The sequence below is a fragment of the Mixophyes fleayi genome, chromosome 1 (genome assembly GCF_038048845.1).
Source record: "Mixophyes fleayi isolate aMixFle1 chromosome 1, aMixFle1.hap1, whole genome shotgun sequence".
Lineage (NCBI taxonomy): Eukaryota > Metazoa > Chordata > Amphibia > Anura > Limnodynastidae > Mixophyes > Mixophyes fleayi.
In genome coordinates this window covers 170,771,296-170,788,834 of record NC_134402.1, presented here as the reverse complement: position 1 = coordinate 170,788,834, position 17,539 = coordinate 170,771,296, and the positions used below count along the sequence as shown (strand labels likewise).

The window sequence follows — 17,539 nt, the reverse complement described above, 5'->3', positions numbered from 1 at the left end:
CAGCAAGTTTGCAAAGCTATCACTCACTCTTTGCCTGTTTAGAAAGTGAAACTCTCCCTGCTGCAGAGGAGTGAAAGAAAGCAGTGTGAACATATTTAGTATAAACCCATCAAATAAATTATGTATATTTTTCAGCTCAGTAATACACAGCCTTTGTTATATATTAATACAAAACACAGGCTTATTTGCTTTTCAAGGGACCCAATAACATAATATATAAAGCCAGTCCTGGGGCTAGATTTACTCAAGGGTGGTTTGTTAAAACTGCCTGTGTTACAGATTTTCCAGCTGTTTTAAAACCAATGGATTTGCTAGAGTCACTAGAAAACCACAGTTTTAACAAAGCGCCACATTAACATTGCAGTCCTGATTTTTAACATCATGAGAATACAAAACCATAAGATTTATGAAGCCATGGTTTAACAAATCTCTGTAAAAACCTCCAGTAACACCTCCAGAAACAGTGAGAGACGTGATCACTCAAAATGAACGCAGTGCTATTTTGCCATTCAGAACAGGAGTAGGCACCATTGACCTATGAATTATAGGGCAATTATTATTTATTAAGGGGGAAAATGTAATTCTTCATTATATTCTATTATAATAATTTTGGTCATTAATATAATGAAAATTTTATTTTTGCCTCCATAATTATAAATCATTTTACTTGCTTACACAAAAAAAAAAATGATTGCCCCCATAATTTATAAGTCAATGGTGCCTCTTATGTTCTTAATGGCAATATCGCCTTTTTCTGGCAATTTTGACTATCGGTTTAGGTGCTTTGAAACACACACATCGCAGGCAATTTGATACTTCAGACAACACTACAGTGTATGTGGTGGTTCGGAGCCTTAAACCGCCAACACTGTGCCACAGTTTACAACCACCTAAAAAACAGGATTGTTTCTAAACATATCCCCATATGCCATCAGTAAACAGTCAACTGTTTTCTGTTATCTATAACAACAATACCATTACTATCATGTAATGTTTACAGGTAACCTTAGACAAAATGTGTCAAACCATTCTGTGCCTGAAAGAAGAACTGCCCACAAATAAGTTCATATTAAAGCTAACTCATATTTTGGGAAACATATGAAAAAGAAGAGACACTACTCTGGATAGAAAGAACTCTAGGTAAGATAACATTACAATATATTACTGTACCACTTAAGGAGGCAATGTAACATACATATTAATCTCAAGAATATATTTTTAATTTATAGGAAGTTCTTAAAAATAAAAGTTTTAAACTTTAAGTAAATAGATTAACTTGTAATATTGTTTAAAACAGGAGGTAAATTAAATATTTTAGAAATTGTATTAAATGAATACAACGCCTTGTTTGAAAAATAAACAGACCCAATGCTTTGAAAAACAGACTTGCAATTTGCGAACTAATATTTTACATTTTATTAGCTATACGTCAAAACAATATACTACACTAAGTGTAAGTGTGTGTTAGTTGGAGATTTTATACAGCATGGAAGACATCAAGCTAGGCTACTGTAACTTAGGCGTCTTGAGCACAACTATGCGAACCAGATTTATGTAGCAATCTCAAGGCAAGGCTTTCATTTAGGTATATTTCCATGTTTGTTTGGATATGTACAACATTGTTCTGCTAAGCACTAAACTATGCATCTTCGACATAGAATGTTGCTGTTCAGGCGAGGTGACATATAATGAAAGTGCAAGCAAGACTCAATAGTTCCACACTATTGAGTCTTGCTTGCAGAGAGGAATAAGGTGTATATTTTATAGCATAACGTTTAGTAAATTACTCAAATGAAACAAGTAATAGTCATATCCTTGTTCAATAGTACAACTATTGTGTGTGTATGTATATATCACTAATATGCTCATTTCACTTCCCCTTGCCACATACATGTACATAGATCTTTCTACAGTTTGTAATGGTCATAGAATGTTTTCATTACCTGTCACGCTGAACTGGAGGAGATATTCCCTGCACCTTTCAAGGGTCAGACTGTTCATACTAATTTTAAGGGTTGACTACACTGAAACTGGCATGCACAATTACCAGATTGTAAAGGCTGTATCTTCAGCAAAAGATCATATTATTATACAGACAATAGTTGTGTTTAGACAACACTTTGACAAAAACAATTAAAGAAAAATCTTTTCTTACAACATGGCAAAAATACTGTACATCCCAACCATCGCAGAATAAACATTTAAATGTGTATGCTATATAATAATGTTATTATATTACCATACTATATTAGAGACAGAGGAAATGTGTGAAAAAGTACACAAAAAAGATACAAAAAGACAGCTAACACCAAATTTTTATATCTTATCATATATATCAACACAAAAGCAAAGATCAGAGAATGAGAAAACTTTGCTGGCTTACCTGCATTAAATTATTCATTTAAACAAAAACACCTTGTACTATGTCATTTGAGACTTTCCATTCCATGTAAAGGAAAAAGTAAAACACAATTTCATGTGACACTCTTTGAAGGCTATTAGATAACCACAAGTGTAGTAAATATTATGTGGAACGTCAGAAAAAGGAACACAGGCTTCAAGGCAATAAGTTTTTGACCATCTGTGTCAGTACAAACGTGTTTCTTATAAAATAGATTTAAATGTAGGATTATATCTGTATACATTTGTAAATACAATCAAGATCAATTACAATTATTTTTACACCCCCCCCCCTATCGCCTTCTTAATAACGTAAACTATATGTAAACTTGCCTTTTCACTATCCTAGGTCAGAAGCTACTGTATTCCTGGGACTAGTTAGGGTTATATGTATCAACCATCAATAGAGGCATGTATGATAATGTCATACTAGCAAAGTAAAGAAGATAATGTTCACATCAGTCTCCTTTTATATTACTGGTTGACTATTCCAAGCTAGGTGGTAACACAGTTCGTAGTATATATCGTTGTGTGATGCTGACACTGCCTAATAAAACAGGAGACTGCCTCAGGTGTTTAATATTAATTTATTGTAGTTGTAATCCCTGCTGCCTGTCTAACTCCAGTAGGAGCAGGTCTTAGAGGGGACTATTATTAGAATTATTATTATTATTACCATTTATTTATATAGCGCCACTAATTTGGCAACGATTTACAAAGAACTCACTCACATCAGTCCCTGCCCAATTGGGGCTTACAGTTTAAATTCCCTAACACACACACGCAGATGGACAGAGACAGACGGACACACAGACTAGGGTCAATTTGTTAGCAGCCAATTAACCTACCAGTATGTTTTTGGAGTACTTCTAGACCTTTCAGAACATCATGCGCGCTCCGTAGTTGGAGGTATTACATCACCTTGAAGCCCTTGTCATTTCTTGTAGGCGATAGGAAAGATGTATTTGGCTTTTAAAAGCATGGGAAAAGCAGGTATAATTAGCCTTGCAGATTTGGGAAAAGAAGTGCATTCCTCAGAAAGAGAGAGGTTGTCAAGGACCAGGATCCAAAGAACCACTGTGTAGTGCACCACAGCTGAGCCAGGATTGGCCGCAGTTATTACACCCAGCCAAGGAAGCACAGAGGACCAAGACAGCAGGAATCCAGGGAGAGGAAATTAGACCTGGCTGGTGGGAAATCAAGATATTGGCTAGTCAAATACCTGCTAATTGCAACAACCTGTCCACTGTCACAGGCAGGAGAAAATACAGTGACCACCATTGACCGTAGACAAGAAAAAAACAGTGACCGCTTTCTGCCACTGACAGAAGGCATAGTTAATGCCTTCTGCCATTGACGGTGAGAAATGCTACACTGCTTGCTAGTTACAATGGGCCTAAGTCATTAAGGAGAACAAAGCAAAACAAAAGCAGTACCTTTGCACCTGGGCAAAACCATGTTGCATTGGAGGGGGAGGTAAATTTAAAATGTGGGGACAGATTTATTGTTGGAGTAGGACATGTGCTAGATCAACAATAAATTTCAGTGTAAAAATAAAGCTATTAAGTATTTGTGTCCTACTTGAAAAAGCAGCCAGTATTTAACTTATGTGCAAAATAATAAACTAATTTGCACCCCTTGCATTGTAACATGGTTTGTCCAGGATCAAATGTACTCCCTTTTTTTGTCTTGCTTTCCTTAATGACTCAGGCCCAGAGTTTGACTACTGCACACTCATTATAGGACTGCATCATTCAGGGAATGCATTTAATTCAGTCTGCTGGAGCGCCACCTAAAACCCCAGCAATCCAGAGTATGTTCGGAATCCTCCATGGACCAACAGGATGCAAGTCAATGCTGGCTACATCATGAGTTGAGCCCCATATTCTCAGATCAGTGCCAGATATATTAACTGTACTACAGGCCAGTGGTTCGCAGTTATGTCTGTAAATCCTTATGGTCATCAACACACCTCTGGGACAGATGTATCGTGAGCTCGATATCGAACTGTCAATTATTTAGCAGCTAGTAGTGATTATTGCTAGCCTGTTAGATTTATGTGAAACATAGTGTTACTGTTTTTCAACACTATAAGTTACATTGTGTTATATATGTGATATCACCTAGTCAGGGGTTAAAACTTGCAGACTACTAGGCAGGTAGAAAAGAGAACAAGCAACCTGCCTGTCTGCTAATGTTCCAGTGTCTGCCATTATATTGCCTTGCTGTTATCATTGTTAATTTTTTATCCAAACTAAGCACACTACCCAGGTGTTACACCCCATTAATAAATTTGCCAGGTGCCCACCTCCACCAATCCAGTTGTGTCACTTACTTACTGTGAGAGTTTGTGTAAAGAGACAGACAGATGTTTACAGAGGTGACACTGGTAGGAGACAACAACAGCCCTACTACCCTGAAGACTCCAATTAAGATTTGTTGGAGGCATTGCAGAAGGATACCAGGGAAGAGGCCCTTTAAACTGACACAATTAGAGACTCACTGTGTAAACCCTTGAACACCTTGGTCCCAGGTGCTACATAATTGAAGCTAGCAGTGCATCATTTTCATACACCCAGTGCTCAGGCTCACCAAGACCCAAACATTCATGTAATACCAAACAGGGCATCCCAAAATCGCTTTATCCTGATAAAAACTAATAAGTGCAAACCTTAGTTGCACCCTCTACCGTTGTATGCTAGTTTTGCTGTGTTATAATGCATCAGCATGATTCAGCAAACACCTTTGACATATATCCTTTAACTTGTTATGGATTACATTGTATACGTTAAATAAACAGCAACATCAGTATTTAAAGCTGCATGCATGCAAAAACACATGTGGAATGACATAACAGAGTTGTTTTGCAAACATTTTCCTTAAACCCAAATAGAGTACATGTTGTGTGGCTTCTGTTACTCCATCTTTATACATTTTTTTAATCAATGTGTAATGTTTACAAGTACTAACAAGTACTTTCTTTGTAGACCTTATACCCCGTAACACTGTTTGTAAAAACTTACATCTATTCCAGCATTAAGGGTTTGTTTTAAAGCATTAACAGATACCACAACACAGACCACACGCAACTTTACAATTAATACCATGGAGGTCTGTGGTCTGAAGTATATATCCCAAACAGGAACAAGCTTGATAGGTCAGAGACATGCATCTGACAGTGGTGGTAACAGAATAAATAGAGTAGTCATTATTCCTGCCCAGGTCAGTCCAGGCAATAATCAAATGTCTAGTGAGTAATCGGGCAGAGGTCATTCCAGAATGTAGTCAAAGTAAAAATTAGAGTCAGGAAGGAAGATCAGCTAAAGAACAGAACACAATTATAACAGAAGCAGGGATAGATTTGCTAATACAGAGCTGTGTTAGTTTTAGACATTTATTAACAGCAAACATCCGTTGACTTACAGAATACAGGTAAAACAAGCCAATTAGAAGAATTACGAGGCCTCTTCCAACAAACAAATCCAGGGACAAAACCATATAGCTAACAATTCAAAGATCACAACCAGTGTTTTGCGAAAGATAGGAGTGTAACCTACATTCCCCATGCTCCATAGTGGAGAGCACAGATATACATGTCCATCATCTGGAAGCACCCACGCTGCTCTCCTGAGCATACACAGAGATTGGCACATATGCAGTGAACACCAGTTTGTGCTGCCGGTTCTGGTCGGCCCTTGTGCATGCTCAGAAGAGCAGAGCAGGGCCTCTGTAGTGGATGGACCAGGGGTCTATGGGTCCCCTTCACTGCCGGGCCCCATAGACCCCATGTCACGGGCACTAGGAGTCTTTACCCAGGGATCACCAGGTGATGGACTTACCAGAGCAATATAGATGGTAATATGGTACACTGGTAGCGGGGTGATCACGGAACAGGAGACAGCAGATGGTAGAGAATGCTCGTGGAAAGTCTATGACTAGCAGCACTGGTAATATATAGGTAGTAGTACACGAGGAACTGAATGGACAAAGGAAACGTGAGGGTAGTCAGTGGTCTGCGGGTAGCAAGTTGTACCACTGCTATAGTGAGGAGGAATGTCCAGAAGCAACGAGGAGGTGATGAGAGTCAGCGGTCTGCGTTTAGCAAGTTGTACCGCTGTCTATGTGAAGGAATGGAATCCAGGTGGAGGTATCCGGGAAGTCAGTGGTCTGCGTTAGCAAGTTGTACCACTGCTATGTGAAAGGATACTGGAAACAGGTGACTCAGGAAACAGTGGTCTGCCTCTAGCAAGTTGTACCACTGAATATATATGTGAGGAGGAGCACGGGGAGAGAACTGCAATACAGAGTATACACGGGCACACTGAACTTGATCCCACGATGATATGCACAATATAGTAATGACTGAACAGCACTGCACAATAATACAAAGTCACAGGAACTATCCGGGCAAAAGGTAACACAGTCAAATGATGGCAATAGTCTCAGCGGATAGTAAACTCCAGAGGAGAACAACTCAGTCCAGCAAGATATGCAATACACCAGCACAGTCAATGAGAAGTATGCATACCGTGGTTCAGGAGCAGGCTGTCAGACAGGAGTGCAGAGATACCTGAACGGCTGGAGGCCGGCAGGATGCGAAGTCCCAGGAGGGTAGAAGCGGTAATCAAGTAGGTGCAGCGCACAGGTAGGTAGACCAGCGGAGATAGAAACAAATACTCAGGAAGCAGTAGTATATAGAACTGGACACCTGGAGAACACTGAAGAGTAGAGATGGTCTAGACGAGATGAAAGCAGCGAGGCGTTGATCCGATGCAGACTGGCGAGTTGACACAGGCAGGAACACTGTAGAAGCACGGAGAGCGGATCAGCTGGCTGCAGACACGAGTAGAACTGAAGGGTAGCGGCAAGCAGGACACTGCAGGTACACGGAGGTAGCAGATAGGAATCAGCAGGTGCAGTCACGATGAAACACGGGAGAGTTGAGATGAGCTGGAACTGTTGAGCACGGAGGCAGCGGATAGGAATCAGCTGGTGCAGTCTCGATGAAACACAGGAGAGTTGAAGTGAGTTGATAACTGTAGTGCACGGAGGCAGCGGATAGGAATCAGCTAATACAGTCACGATGAAATACAGGAGAGTTGAAGTGGGTTGATAACTGTAGTGCACGGAGGCAGCGGATAGGAATCAGCTAATACAGTCACGATGAAACACAGGAGAGTTGAAGTGAGTTGATAACTGTAGTGCACGGAGGCAGCGGATAGGAATCAGCTAATACAGTCACGATGTAACACAGGAGAGTTGAAGTGGTCTGGAAACCACAGGAGAGTTGAAGTGGTCTGGAAACCACAGGAGAGTTGAAGTGGTCTGGAAACCACAGGAATCAGCTGAGCTGAATACACGAGGAAACACAGGAACACCTTCAGAGGCTCATGGGGAATGAGACTCCAAGATCAGGCAACGAGGTATGGAACACAGGTGCTTTAAATAGGGAGTGTTGCCTGATCAGCCAATTAACTAAAAGGAACATGAACAGAAGGTTTGAAAGGGCTGCACATGCGCAGACCCTCAGGATGGTGGACGACCACGGTTCCTAAACACACGGGAAGAAGCACTCACAGTCTGGTGAGTGACACCCCACACCGCTTACAACAACATTGTGAAAGTAGATTCTCCTTATTCTCCATGTTTGCACTCTAAAAGGAAATTCTACTGAAATATTATGACTGTCCACATTATGTTTATTGTGTCCAGATCAAGCAAGTAGCAAAAGTTGAATCTACAGTGTGCATTCTGCAACTATAGCTCACTTTAGTTATAGTAAGTCCAGTGATGTTCTGCACTCCGCCATGCTTTCCACTAGGGCACCCACTAATCAAGAATACTGTGTATTAGATTTGTTTAAAAGCAGACATCTCATGTGCAAGTTTTCATCTTATCCAAAGCAGTACAAGTAATAATGAGCTGAGGAGTACTGTGGCACTTTAAAAATAAACAATAATAATAACAACTCCCTCAAATACATATTTTAGCAACCATTTATTTAATGTACATAGGTTAATAGTTAACACTGGCATCCAAATGGCACCCTGCAAATCAAATGCAGTCCTCCTGTGCTACACCTGACCTGGGCATGACTAGGAACACCATACAAAATATTAATCATTTTTTTAAATGGTGGAAGTATAGGGAAGAGCTGGGGAGGGGGCGAGTGTCTGTTGTTAAGAGTACTGACCAAGCAGCAGAAAATCTTCGGTCACATAGTATTATATTGGTTACGATGCATTGCTGGAGGCGACCACTTAAAACCTGGCAGGCAACCCTCAAGTCTAGCCATGCATGACATCAAGCACAAAAGGCACAGCGCTGCAAAAGGCAAACAACTGGATCGGAATAATCAGCCGCCCGTGGCAGAAGGAAGCCCTGGGGTGAATACTTCTGACGATGCATCATTGTGCATTATTATTACTGTGACTTGATGATCATTAATGTTACTTGGCACTATTACTACTAATTATATATTACTGGGTATTACTGGTGGTATGTTACTGACTGCTGACCTATTAGATATTATTGATATTGAAGGGATGTCACGGCTACAGATTTATACTGTTCCTTAATTATTTAGCATTGCTACTATTAGTGGCTTATTAGTAGGCATTGTTACTGCTGCCATATTATTGGGCATTACTACTATTGCTGACATAAATGGGCATACATACTACTTTAGGTGGCATGCTATGGGGTATTATTGTTACTGCTGTATATATTACTGGGCATACATTCTACCGGTGGCTTATGAATGAGGATTACTATTAACCCTCATCATTGATCATTTGTTAGGTGCCACAAAACACAGAAACTCCACATATAAAAAGTGAAAAGAGAAGGTTGATGAAGAAGTACAGTCACGAGAGGGCCCTGAACATGAGAGCTTACAGTCTAATGAGCATTATTAGCATACAATTACTTCTGGTAGACTACTAGGCAATACTATAACTGTTGTATATAGTATTGGGCACTAGTGAATGTTACTGCTGACATTGGCTATTACCTTTTGTTGCTGGCATATTTGGTGCTGATGATGCTTTTTAGAAATTCACAAGAGCTGTAAGGAATTTCCTCAGAGCTGGTGACTAATAGTAACAATACTGCAGTCACAGTGGACATTTCCAATCACTATATTATATATATACTTATTTTTAAAAAAAAAACAACATTACAAGAAAAAAAGTAATATGTAGCCTTTTGCATGAGTTGATTGATGCACGTGAGGTCACTCAAAATTTGTCAATTTGCCCAGAACGGTTTTAGGAGATAAAGAACCAGAAGGTACTTGGTAGTATGTCCTAACTAGAAGGTCTATCCGTTTTAAGAAAGTGTTACTCTGCATAGGCAAACCGAGGGGGTGTATTCTAGTGCCTGGAAAGCACCCTCCAAGCCTGGGGCGCTGTATAATTGAAGTGGCTGGACACTACCTCTGCTTCACACGGCTCTGCTTGAAAAGGGAGAGTTGCTGCACCTAACAGTAGTGCACGCAGCATTGCCCATGTATATTATGGGGATAGGAAGAGTTGGAGAGCATCCAAGCACTGTCTAAAATTATTGCCACACCCCCATGCATGCTGGTCACGCCCACTGGTGGCGTGGTGTGGAAACCCCCCTCTACAAATCCTGCGTTTGCCCCTGCTATGTTATTTAAAACAGTCATACAAGTTTAATGCACCAATTCTTTTTTTTTTTCTAAAACTGAAGGAAAGCACAATGTAGTCATTATAGAAGTACACAATTTCTATTTGCAATGCACATCAACATATTTAACTGTATTGTTTACTGTCTATCAAACTGCATGAAAAAAGCACTGAACAGGCATTTTAGGTGATTGCGTAAGATCTGCTTTATAAAAAAAAAAAAATCTACTCTGAGAGACTATTCAGTACGAGTGTGATTCTGTGAATGTGTAATCAGCTAACATAGGCAAGCTAGATTAATAGGATACCATTTTAAAATTGTGTAATAAACAGAAAAGCAGTTTTCCAAGCAGTGTCCTCTGCTTAGACTTGATGTGATGAGTACAAATTCAAATGTATCTCAACAGAAGTAGCAAAGGGTGGAAATTTGTTCAGTAGATGAGCAAAAGCCACTTGCAGCAGTTTATTTCTGGGCTGAATAGACAGGGGCATTATCAGTATGCCAGAGGTCTTAATATCTCCATTACAATGTTTTTGTTCGATTTCATAAATTTACCAATGCCTGGCTGAAGGTATTTTGCACATACAATCTTTAAATATGTTCTTACAACAATCATTTGATAAACTGTAATAAAATTAGAAGCATTACTGTGTGACCAAATATTTGCTATTTATTAACTTATTGATTACTCTGTCCAATTTATAGTTTACTCAATAATATCATCAAATATTAACACGAACGATAACATCATGTTTATTTTGGCAGATAAACGTTTCACATAACTTCCACAAGCAACATATTTAAATATATATATATATATATATATATATATATATATATATATATATATATAGATATATATATATATATATATATACACACATACACTTATTTAATAAAGGGACGTACTGTTAATAAGGGTGCCAATGAAATAATAGCAGCAAAGAAGGCATGAGAGGTGATATATCAGCTTTTGTAACAAAAGAAATGAGCCTAGTTCTAAGATAGTCTATATAATTGTGCTTAACCTTTGACATAACAAGTACTTGTCTGACTTTATATCAAATACTGAAATGCATAGTTGTAATGTATTACACGTTTCTGAATGTCTGCAAAATAAGGGGTTTCACCGGCATAATCTTAAAATCTTGCAATAATATATTGTTGTTAATCTTCCCAGCACCACATCATCTGTAGTGTCTCATGAAACCGATACAGGAACAAGAATTTGTTGTATTACTCTGCTCACAAAAAACAGCATGAACGGGAATGAGCTAGTGTGCTTATCACTGTATGGCTAAACATCAGGTTGACAAACATAAAAATATTATTTTCCACAAAAAAAAAAAGGCAAAAATGTATTATCTAAACAAAAGTGAAAAAGTAAATTTCTCATATAAATATTATTTAATTTGTGCATAGTTTGGGAAACTCAGATTATGAAAAATATTTATCGACTTATCTGTCACAAAAGAAACCGGGGTACATTCAACTCTACGTGAGCCCCTATATGTTTAGTCATCTGTGGATCACATTTAAAGTTGACACTTTACTACATATATTTTTAAGCACTACTAATTATAACCATTCATAATACTTTTTCAAGGCATAATCCCTTTTTGTATTATAGGAAGCACTATGATTCTTAAAGAAAAATTTATTTGACACACAAATCACAGAATCACTACTTTCCCCAAACTATGCAAAATTGAAATAATATTTCTACGAGAAAGACACTGTTTACCTTTTTTCCTTTTGTTTAGAAAAAACAACAACACACTTTTGGCACTTTTTGGAGGCAATTGATATTAGTATGTTTGCTACTGGTCTTTGATATAGCCGATTGTTACTTATTATAAAAGATATTTACTAATTAGTCAATAAAGCACTTATTGCTGGCTGACACCTATGGCCACTAAAATGTCTACATGACAAAAAACTAAAATATAACTGAGGAAACAAATTAGAAATTAAATACATACATGTTTTGTAATTTGAAAGAATTCTTTCATGCCTTACAATTATCTTTTGATTTTTAGAGGTCAATGAAAAAAACTAAATGAAAATGGAAGACACGACTGGAGAAAACCAACTGTACGACAACCCATCCTGTGTCCAAGTACGCCTAGAACGAAAGGATAACAACAGTGTGAATCTCTTGAAGTCTTTGAAAGCAAAGCTAAAAAAGAAATGTACCTGTTCCGGCAAGAAAGCCAAAAAGACATTGACAGGTTTTTTTCCTGTAATTCAATGGCTTCCAAAATACAACTTCAAAGAAAATACATGGGGAGATGTCATGTCAGGTCTTATTATTGGCATTATATTAGTGCCCCAAGCTATAGCGTATTCCCTCCTAGCAGGTCTGAAGCCTATCTACAGCCTGTACACGTCCTTTTTTGCCAACTTAATTTATTTTATAATGGGGACCTCTCGACATGTGTCTGTGGGCATTTTCAGCTTGTTAAGCCTGATGGTTGGGCAGGTTGTGGATCGAGAAGTGCTGTTGGCAGGATTTGACCTGGATGATGATATTATCAAGGGACTAAAATTTGCAAACACCAGTGATTTCATGAACATCACAACAACAGTCAACATTAGTCTAGGCCTGGTGGATATTGAATGTGGAAAGGAATGCTACGCGATCAGTATTGCAGCTGCACTGACATTTATTGCTGGCATATATCAGGTAAGGTTCCCAATTAAAAGGAATGTCACCTTCAGGTGACTATTAGCTTCCATATATCCGACTGCAACTTTAACTACATTACATTCTTAAAAGTATTACCAGAGTGTTCATTTCCATTGTTCCGAAATGCAACACAGTTGCTGTGCTATCTCTGCATTGGAAGCAGTTGTATCCCGAGAGCAGCTTTGTGTTATATCTCAGGACAATGAAAATAAACAAAGATATAGATATCACTTAAAAATATAGAAGGAAGCTGGAACGATAAAGTAATATATTTACTCAAAGTTGCAAGACATAGATGAGCCAATGAGTTAAAGCAGTTTTAAGGTGGAAACTCCTTTTAAGGTGTATCTCATGTTTATATAAAATTGTCTGCACGCAAAGAATAATGTAAAACATTGTTTTGCATCACTCCTTATAACCGCAATCCCACATGGTTTTATTTCTTTAAATAGCAAGATAAGTATCTTTTAAGGATGCATCTGATAAACATTTTCCTCCTACAAATTATTATCGCATTTTCAAAAACAATTGGGAGGAATAAAATGAAGGATGCCAGACACAGACAGTGATTTGAAGGCAGAAGGGGGAGAAGGAGGGGAAGGATGTCACAATGACAGAGTTCAGTGGGGTTCCAGATACTTTTCTCAATAGATATGTCATGTGACTGTGGTTGTCATGGCAGCCACAAAACACTATGGAATCATAAATAATAAATAGCAGTCTGAAGAAACAGACCAAGGCAAAAGGGTAAACCAAACTTCTTATAGCTTTCCACAGTGATGTTAAAATTAAGCATACCACATTTTCATGGGATTGCTGCTTTAAGTGCAGCATTTATATTTCCAATTAAAGTGGATCTAAAATCCATGTAAGAGGGCTGCTCATACATTTCACAGTTTTAAAATTATTAATGTTCAAGATTGGGTATACACAAGAATAAATGCAATGCATTTGTATGTTACATATGGATACAGAAAAAGAAAAGATAGAGAGATACTGGTTATAGTCTATTTTAACATTGAAATCACTGCAAAATCAGCTTGCCAAACTGAATCCTACAATATATATTTCCCACACAGTTTATTGAGGTCACATATGACGTCCAAAAAGATCAATGCCAGAGCTGTAAAGGTGCGAGACATGAAACATACATTAGCCAAAGAACTAAAACATATTGATTAAAAAAAGGTCAGATACACTAGAGAGAACAGCTCAAAGTTGAACTCATTAACTTCTACATATCCACTTGGGATTTTATTTTTTATGATATTGAAGACTACATGCATTTGCTGATAGAATATCCACATACCGTACTAATTTGTAGTTATTGCTCTCTTTGACAGCGTATCCTAGGTAACTAGCATAAACTATCAAAAAGGACAATAGATCAGTGACTCAACCAAGTCCTCAGAACGCATTTTAAGTTTTTATTTTTATTGTTACATTTTAGAGCAGCATAAATATGTTGGGTAGAAATTAATAGCAGAAGGTCAGGAAAAGTATACTATTCTTCATCTAGGGACAGTTTAGAGAGCATGCACCATGATAAACCTTTTTGGTAGCAAGTCCAAACCATTTTATTTCCATTTAAGTACATGTCACCATAAATTACCATTTCACATTCAACAATAAAAAAAATCTCTCCACTATATCTCGACCATATTAAATTTACATGTTTTCAGTGTGGGATGAATGTACTCTTTGTGAACAAAGATCAAAATTTGAGCATGTGGTCATCCTCTCCCACTTTGCCCCATCCTCCCACCTGTAGTTCACTTACACTCAAAATCATCACTGCAGTTACCTTCCTCCCATCCCCCCCTGTGCAGTACGCTCTACACTCATATACCTCCTCCTCATTTCCCACATCTTACAACCTGCAGTTCTCTTCCTTTCAGAGTCGGGCTGAGCCACTGGGGACCCTGTGGGCCCCACACTCTACCCAAACGGCCCAGACTGTGCAATTCAGCACAATGTCGAGCAGCACCCAGCTCCCTGCAGGCTATGACTGTGGTATTGGTGTTCAAAGCCCCACTATAGCAAGTCTATGGACCTACTGGAGCACAACTAGGGGAAAAATCTTCAAAAGGGGTTCCTTTGGAAAGGTTTGATGGCAACATTTATACACAATCCTCCCAGGTGAAAAAAAAATGCAAAAAAGTGACAAATAGTGCAAAAAAAAAAAAAGAAATCACTACATGAAACTATCCAATACAGAATTATTAGTGCCGACACAGAACATACACTTATACACAAGCCTGTTTCCACCTTGTTGGATCAGTAGCTCTAGTCAGTATGCAAAACGGTATAGACAGATTCACTAAAACTAGGAAATATAACAGCTACACTCCCTAAAGACAATATTCAAATAACAATACCAAAATCTGAATCGAATTCTGAGTAATTTATTTAAAAATCAGGATGAAATGAATTTGCACAGTATGAGTCTAATTGCTCTTTAACTTCCCACAGATTCTCATGGCCATATTTCGTTTGGGTTTTCTGTCTATATATTTGTCAGAGCCCATGTTGGATGGATTTGCTACCGGTGCCTCGTTGACAATTTTAACAGCCCAAGTGAAATATCTTCTTGGAATAAAAATCCCACGGAGTCCAGGCACAGGAATGCTGATTACAACCTGGATTAATCTATTTAAAAATATTCATACTACCAATGTATGCGATGTGATAACAAGTGCCATATGTATCTTAGTGCTGGTCGGTGCCAAAGAGCTTGGAGATCGCTACAAAGACAAAATTAAGATCCCTCTTCCAACAGAACTATTTGTCATCGTAGTGGCTACACTTGTATCACACTACTGTAACCTAAATGACATATATGGTTCAAGTGTCTCCGGTGTAATCCCAACAGGATTTATACCACCTAAAGTTCCTGATTTTGGGCTAATAGGTAAAATTGCTGTGGATGCTATTCCTCTTGCAGTTGTGAGTTTTGCATTCACTATTTCTTTGTCAGAAATGTTTGCCAAAAAGTATGCTTATACCGTGAATGCCAACCAGGAGATGCTCGCCATTGGATTCTGCAATATAATTCCATCATTTTTCCACTCTTTTGCTACCAGTGCTGCTCTCGCCAAGACCCTTGTGAAAACCTCAACAGGGTGCAAAACACAGGTTTCCAGTGTTGTTAGTGCAATTGTGGTACTGCTGGTTTTGCTTTTCTTTGCACCATTATTTTACTCACTACAAAAATGTGTTTTGGCCTGTATAATAATTGTCAGTTTACGAGGGGCTCTCAGGAAGTTTAAAGATTTACCAGCTCAATGGCACTTGAACAAAATAGACGCAATCATTTGGAGCGTCACTGTGTGCGCTTCTGCCTTAATCAGTACGGAAATAGGTCTTATGGTTGGAGTAGTCTTTTCTATGTTATGTCTTATTTTACGCACTCAGATACCTCACACGGCCATGCTTAACCAGATTCAGAACACAGTCTTTTATGAGGATGGAGACAAATATGAAAATCTTTTACCCATTTCCAAAATGAAGATATTCCGTTTTGAATCCCCCCTTTACTATGCAAACAAAGGCTACTTTCTACAGTCTCTGTACAAAATGGTTGGCATGGATCCGGGCCTGGAAATAATACGTCGGAAAAAAATGGAGAAGAAAGTAAAGAAGCAGGCAAGAAGAAAGCAAGCAGATGAAATAAAAAACACTGATAACAACGATTTGCATATACAGCTTGTGGATTACAAAAGTGACTTGCAAACAATTATTCTTGATTGCTCTTCAATAGCCTTTCTAGATACAACTGGCATCAATACGCTAAATGCATTATTGAAAGATTACAAGGTAGTACAAATCAGCATTCTCTTGGCTTGTTGTAATACAGCAGTCATTGATGCCCTCAGTAGAGGAGAATACTTTGGAAAAGAAAACAAGGATATTCATAATATGCTTTTTCATAACATACATGATGCTGTTCAGTTTGCAAGAGAGAAAGAGTTAGCCGTAACAGACTCCACTGTTTAGTTGTTGATAAAATAGAAAGCTTGCGATACAATTTAGGAGTTGGCCATGGCCAAACTAAGCCTGAATGCAGTGAAAACAGGACAAGTTTTTATGAACTCTGGACATGTGTGTTACAGTTATATATGTAGAATAAATACAAAACAATAAAAACATTATTGATTTAAATTTTGCACATTCTTCCTTGACCCTGGACACAGCATTTCCACTCATTTTCTCCTTGCATGTCTATACGTCTATGGGACGTGAGGGAAAATGAGCGGAGATTTTAGAAAAAACTCTGAGGCTCTGGACTGTTGTGGAGACACTTTGCAGCACATCGTAGCTAACTGAACTACCCCCGTATATGTTCTTCTATGAGTTACCCAATTTACTCAATCACTCACTGAGTGAAGCATTAAAATAAGTACATGACCTCTGCTTTGCATTTCAACATTGTACAAAATTGTTATCTACTGTGTGTTTGCAATAAAATTATATAATATAATTTTACATGTCTCCTATGGCTGTCAAAGTACTTTATTTACTGAAATTGTATATGGCTCTCTGTACTTTTGTCTTGTGAATTTGGGAGTGACTGTTGATTAAGATTTATATTACTTTTCAGTGGTTGTACTAACAGCTGCACTTTTGTGTGAAAGTGCACAAACTAATGTAAACTCTTTTATTTCCTATCAGTTCCCTGTTTTAAAGCAGCAATCCCACATAGATTTCTTTAAATAGCAAGTTAAATACCTTTTAATCATGCAAATTGGTAATTTTTCTATGTATTCTCTTATAAATTATCTCCTTTTCAAAAAGCAATCT

General features: G+C 38.1%; 2 protein-coding genes across 3 annotated transcripts in view; one reads left to right on the top strand and one right to left on the bottom strand.

The window, feature by feature from the left end:
* The window catches only part of IDUA (alpha-L-iduronidase), a 117,927-nt gene that overhangs the window by 90,399 nt on the left and 9,989 nt on the right, over positions 1 to 17,539 (bottom strand). The window lies entirely within an intron of this gene.
* Positions 1,054 to 17,180, top strand: LOC142144736 (sulfate anion transporter 1-like). Its single transcript, XM_075203893.1, has 3 exons — positions 1,054 to 1,140; positions 12,090 to 12,736; positions 15,212 to 17,180. The coding sequence occupies exons 2-3, from the start codon at positions 12,110 to 12,112 to the stop codon at positions 16,733 to 16,735; spliced, it is 2,151 nt and encodes a 716-aa protein (XP_075059994.1). The 5' UTR covers positions 1,054 to 1,140; positions 12,090 to 12,109; the 3' UTR covers positions 16,736 to 17,180.

Excerpts from the sequence above, each read along its gene's own strand:
- LOC142144736 (XM_075203893.1), top strand. The coding sequence starts at position 12,110 with ATGAAAATGGAAGACACGACTGGAGAAAACCAACTGTACGACAACCCA. Across the intron at positions 12,737-15,211 it reads TTATTGCTGGCATATATCAG|ATTCTCATGGCCATATTTCG; the intron begins GTAAGGTTCCCA and ends AACTTCCCACAG.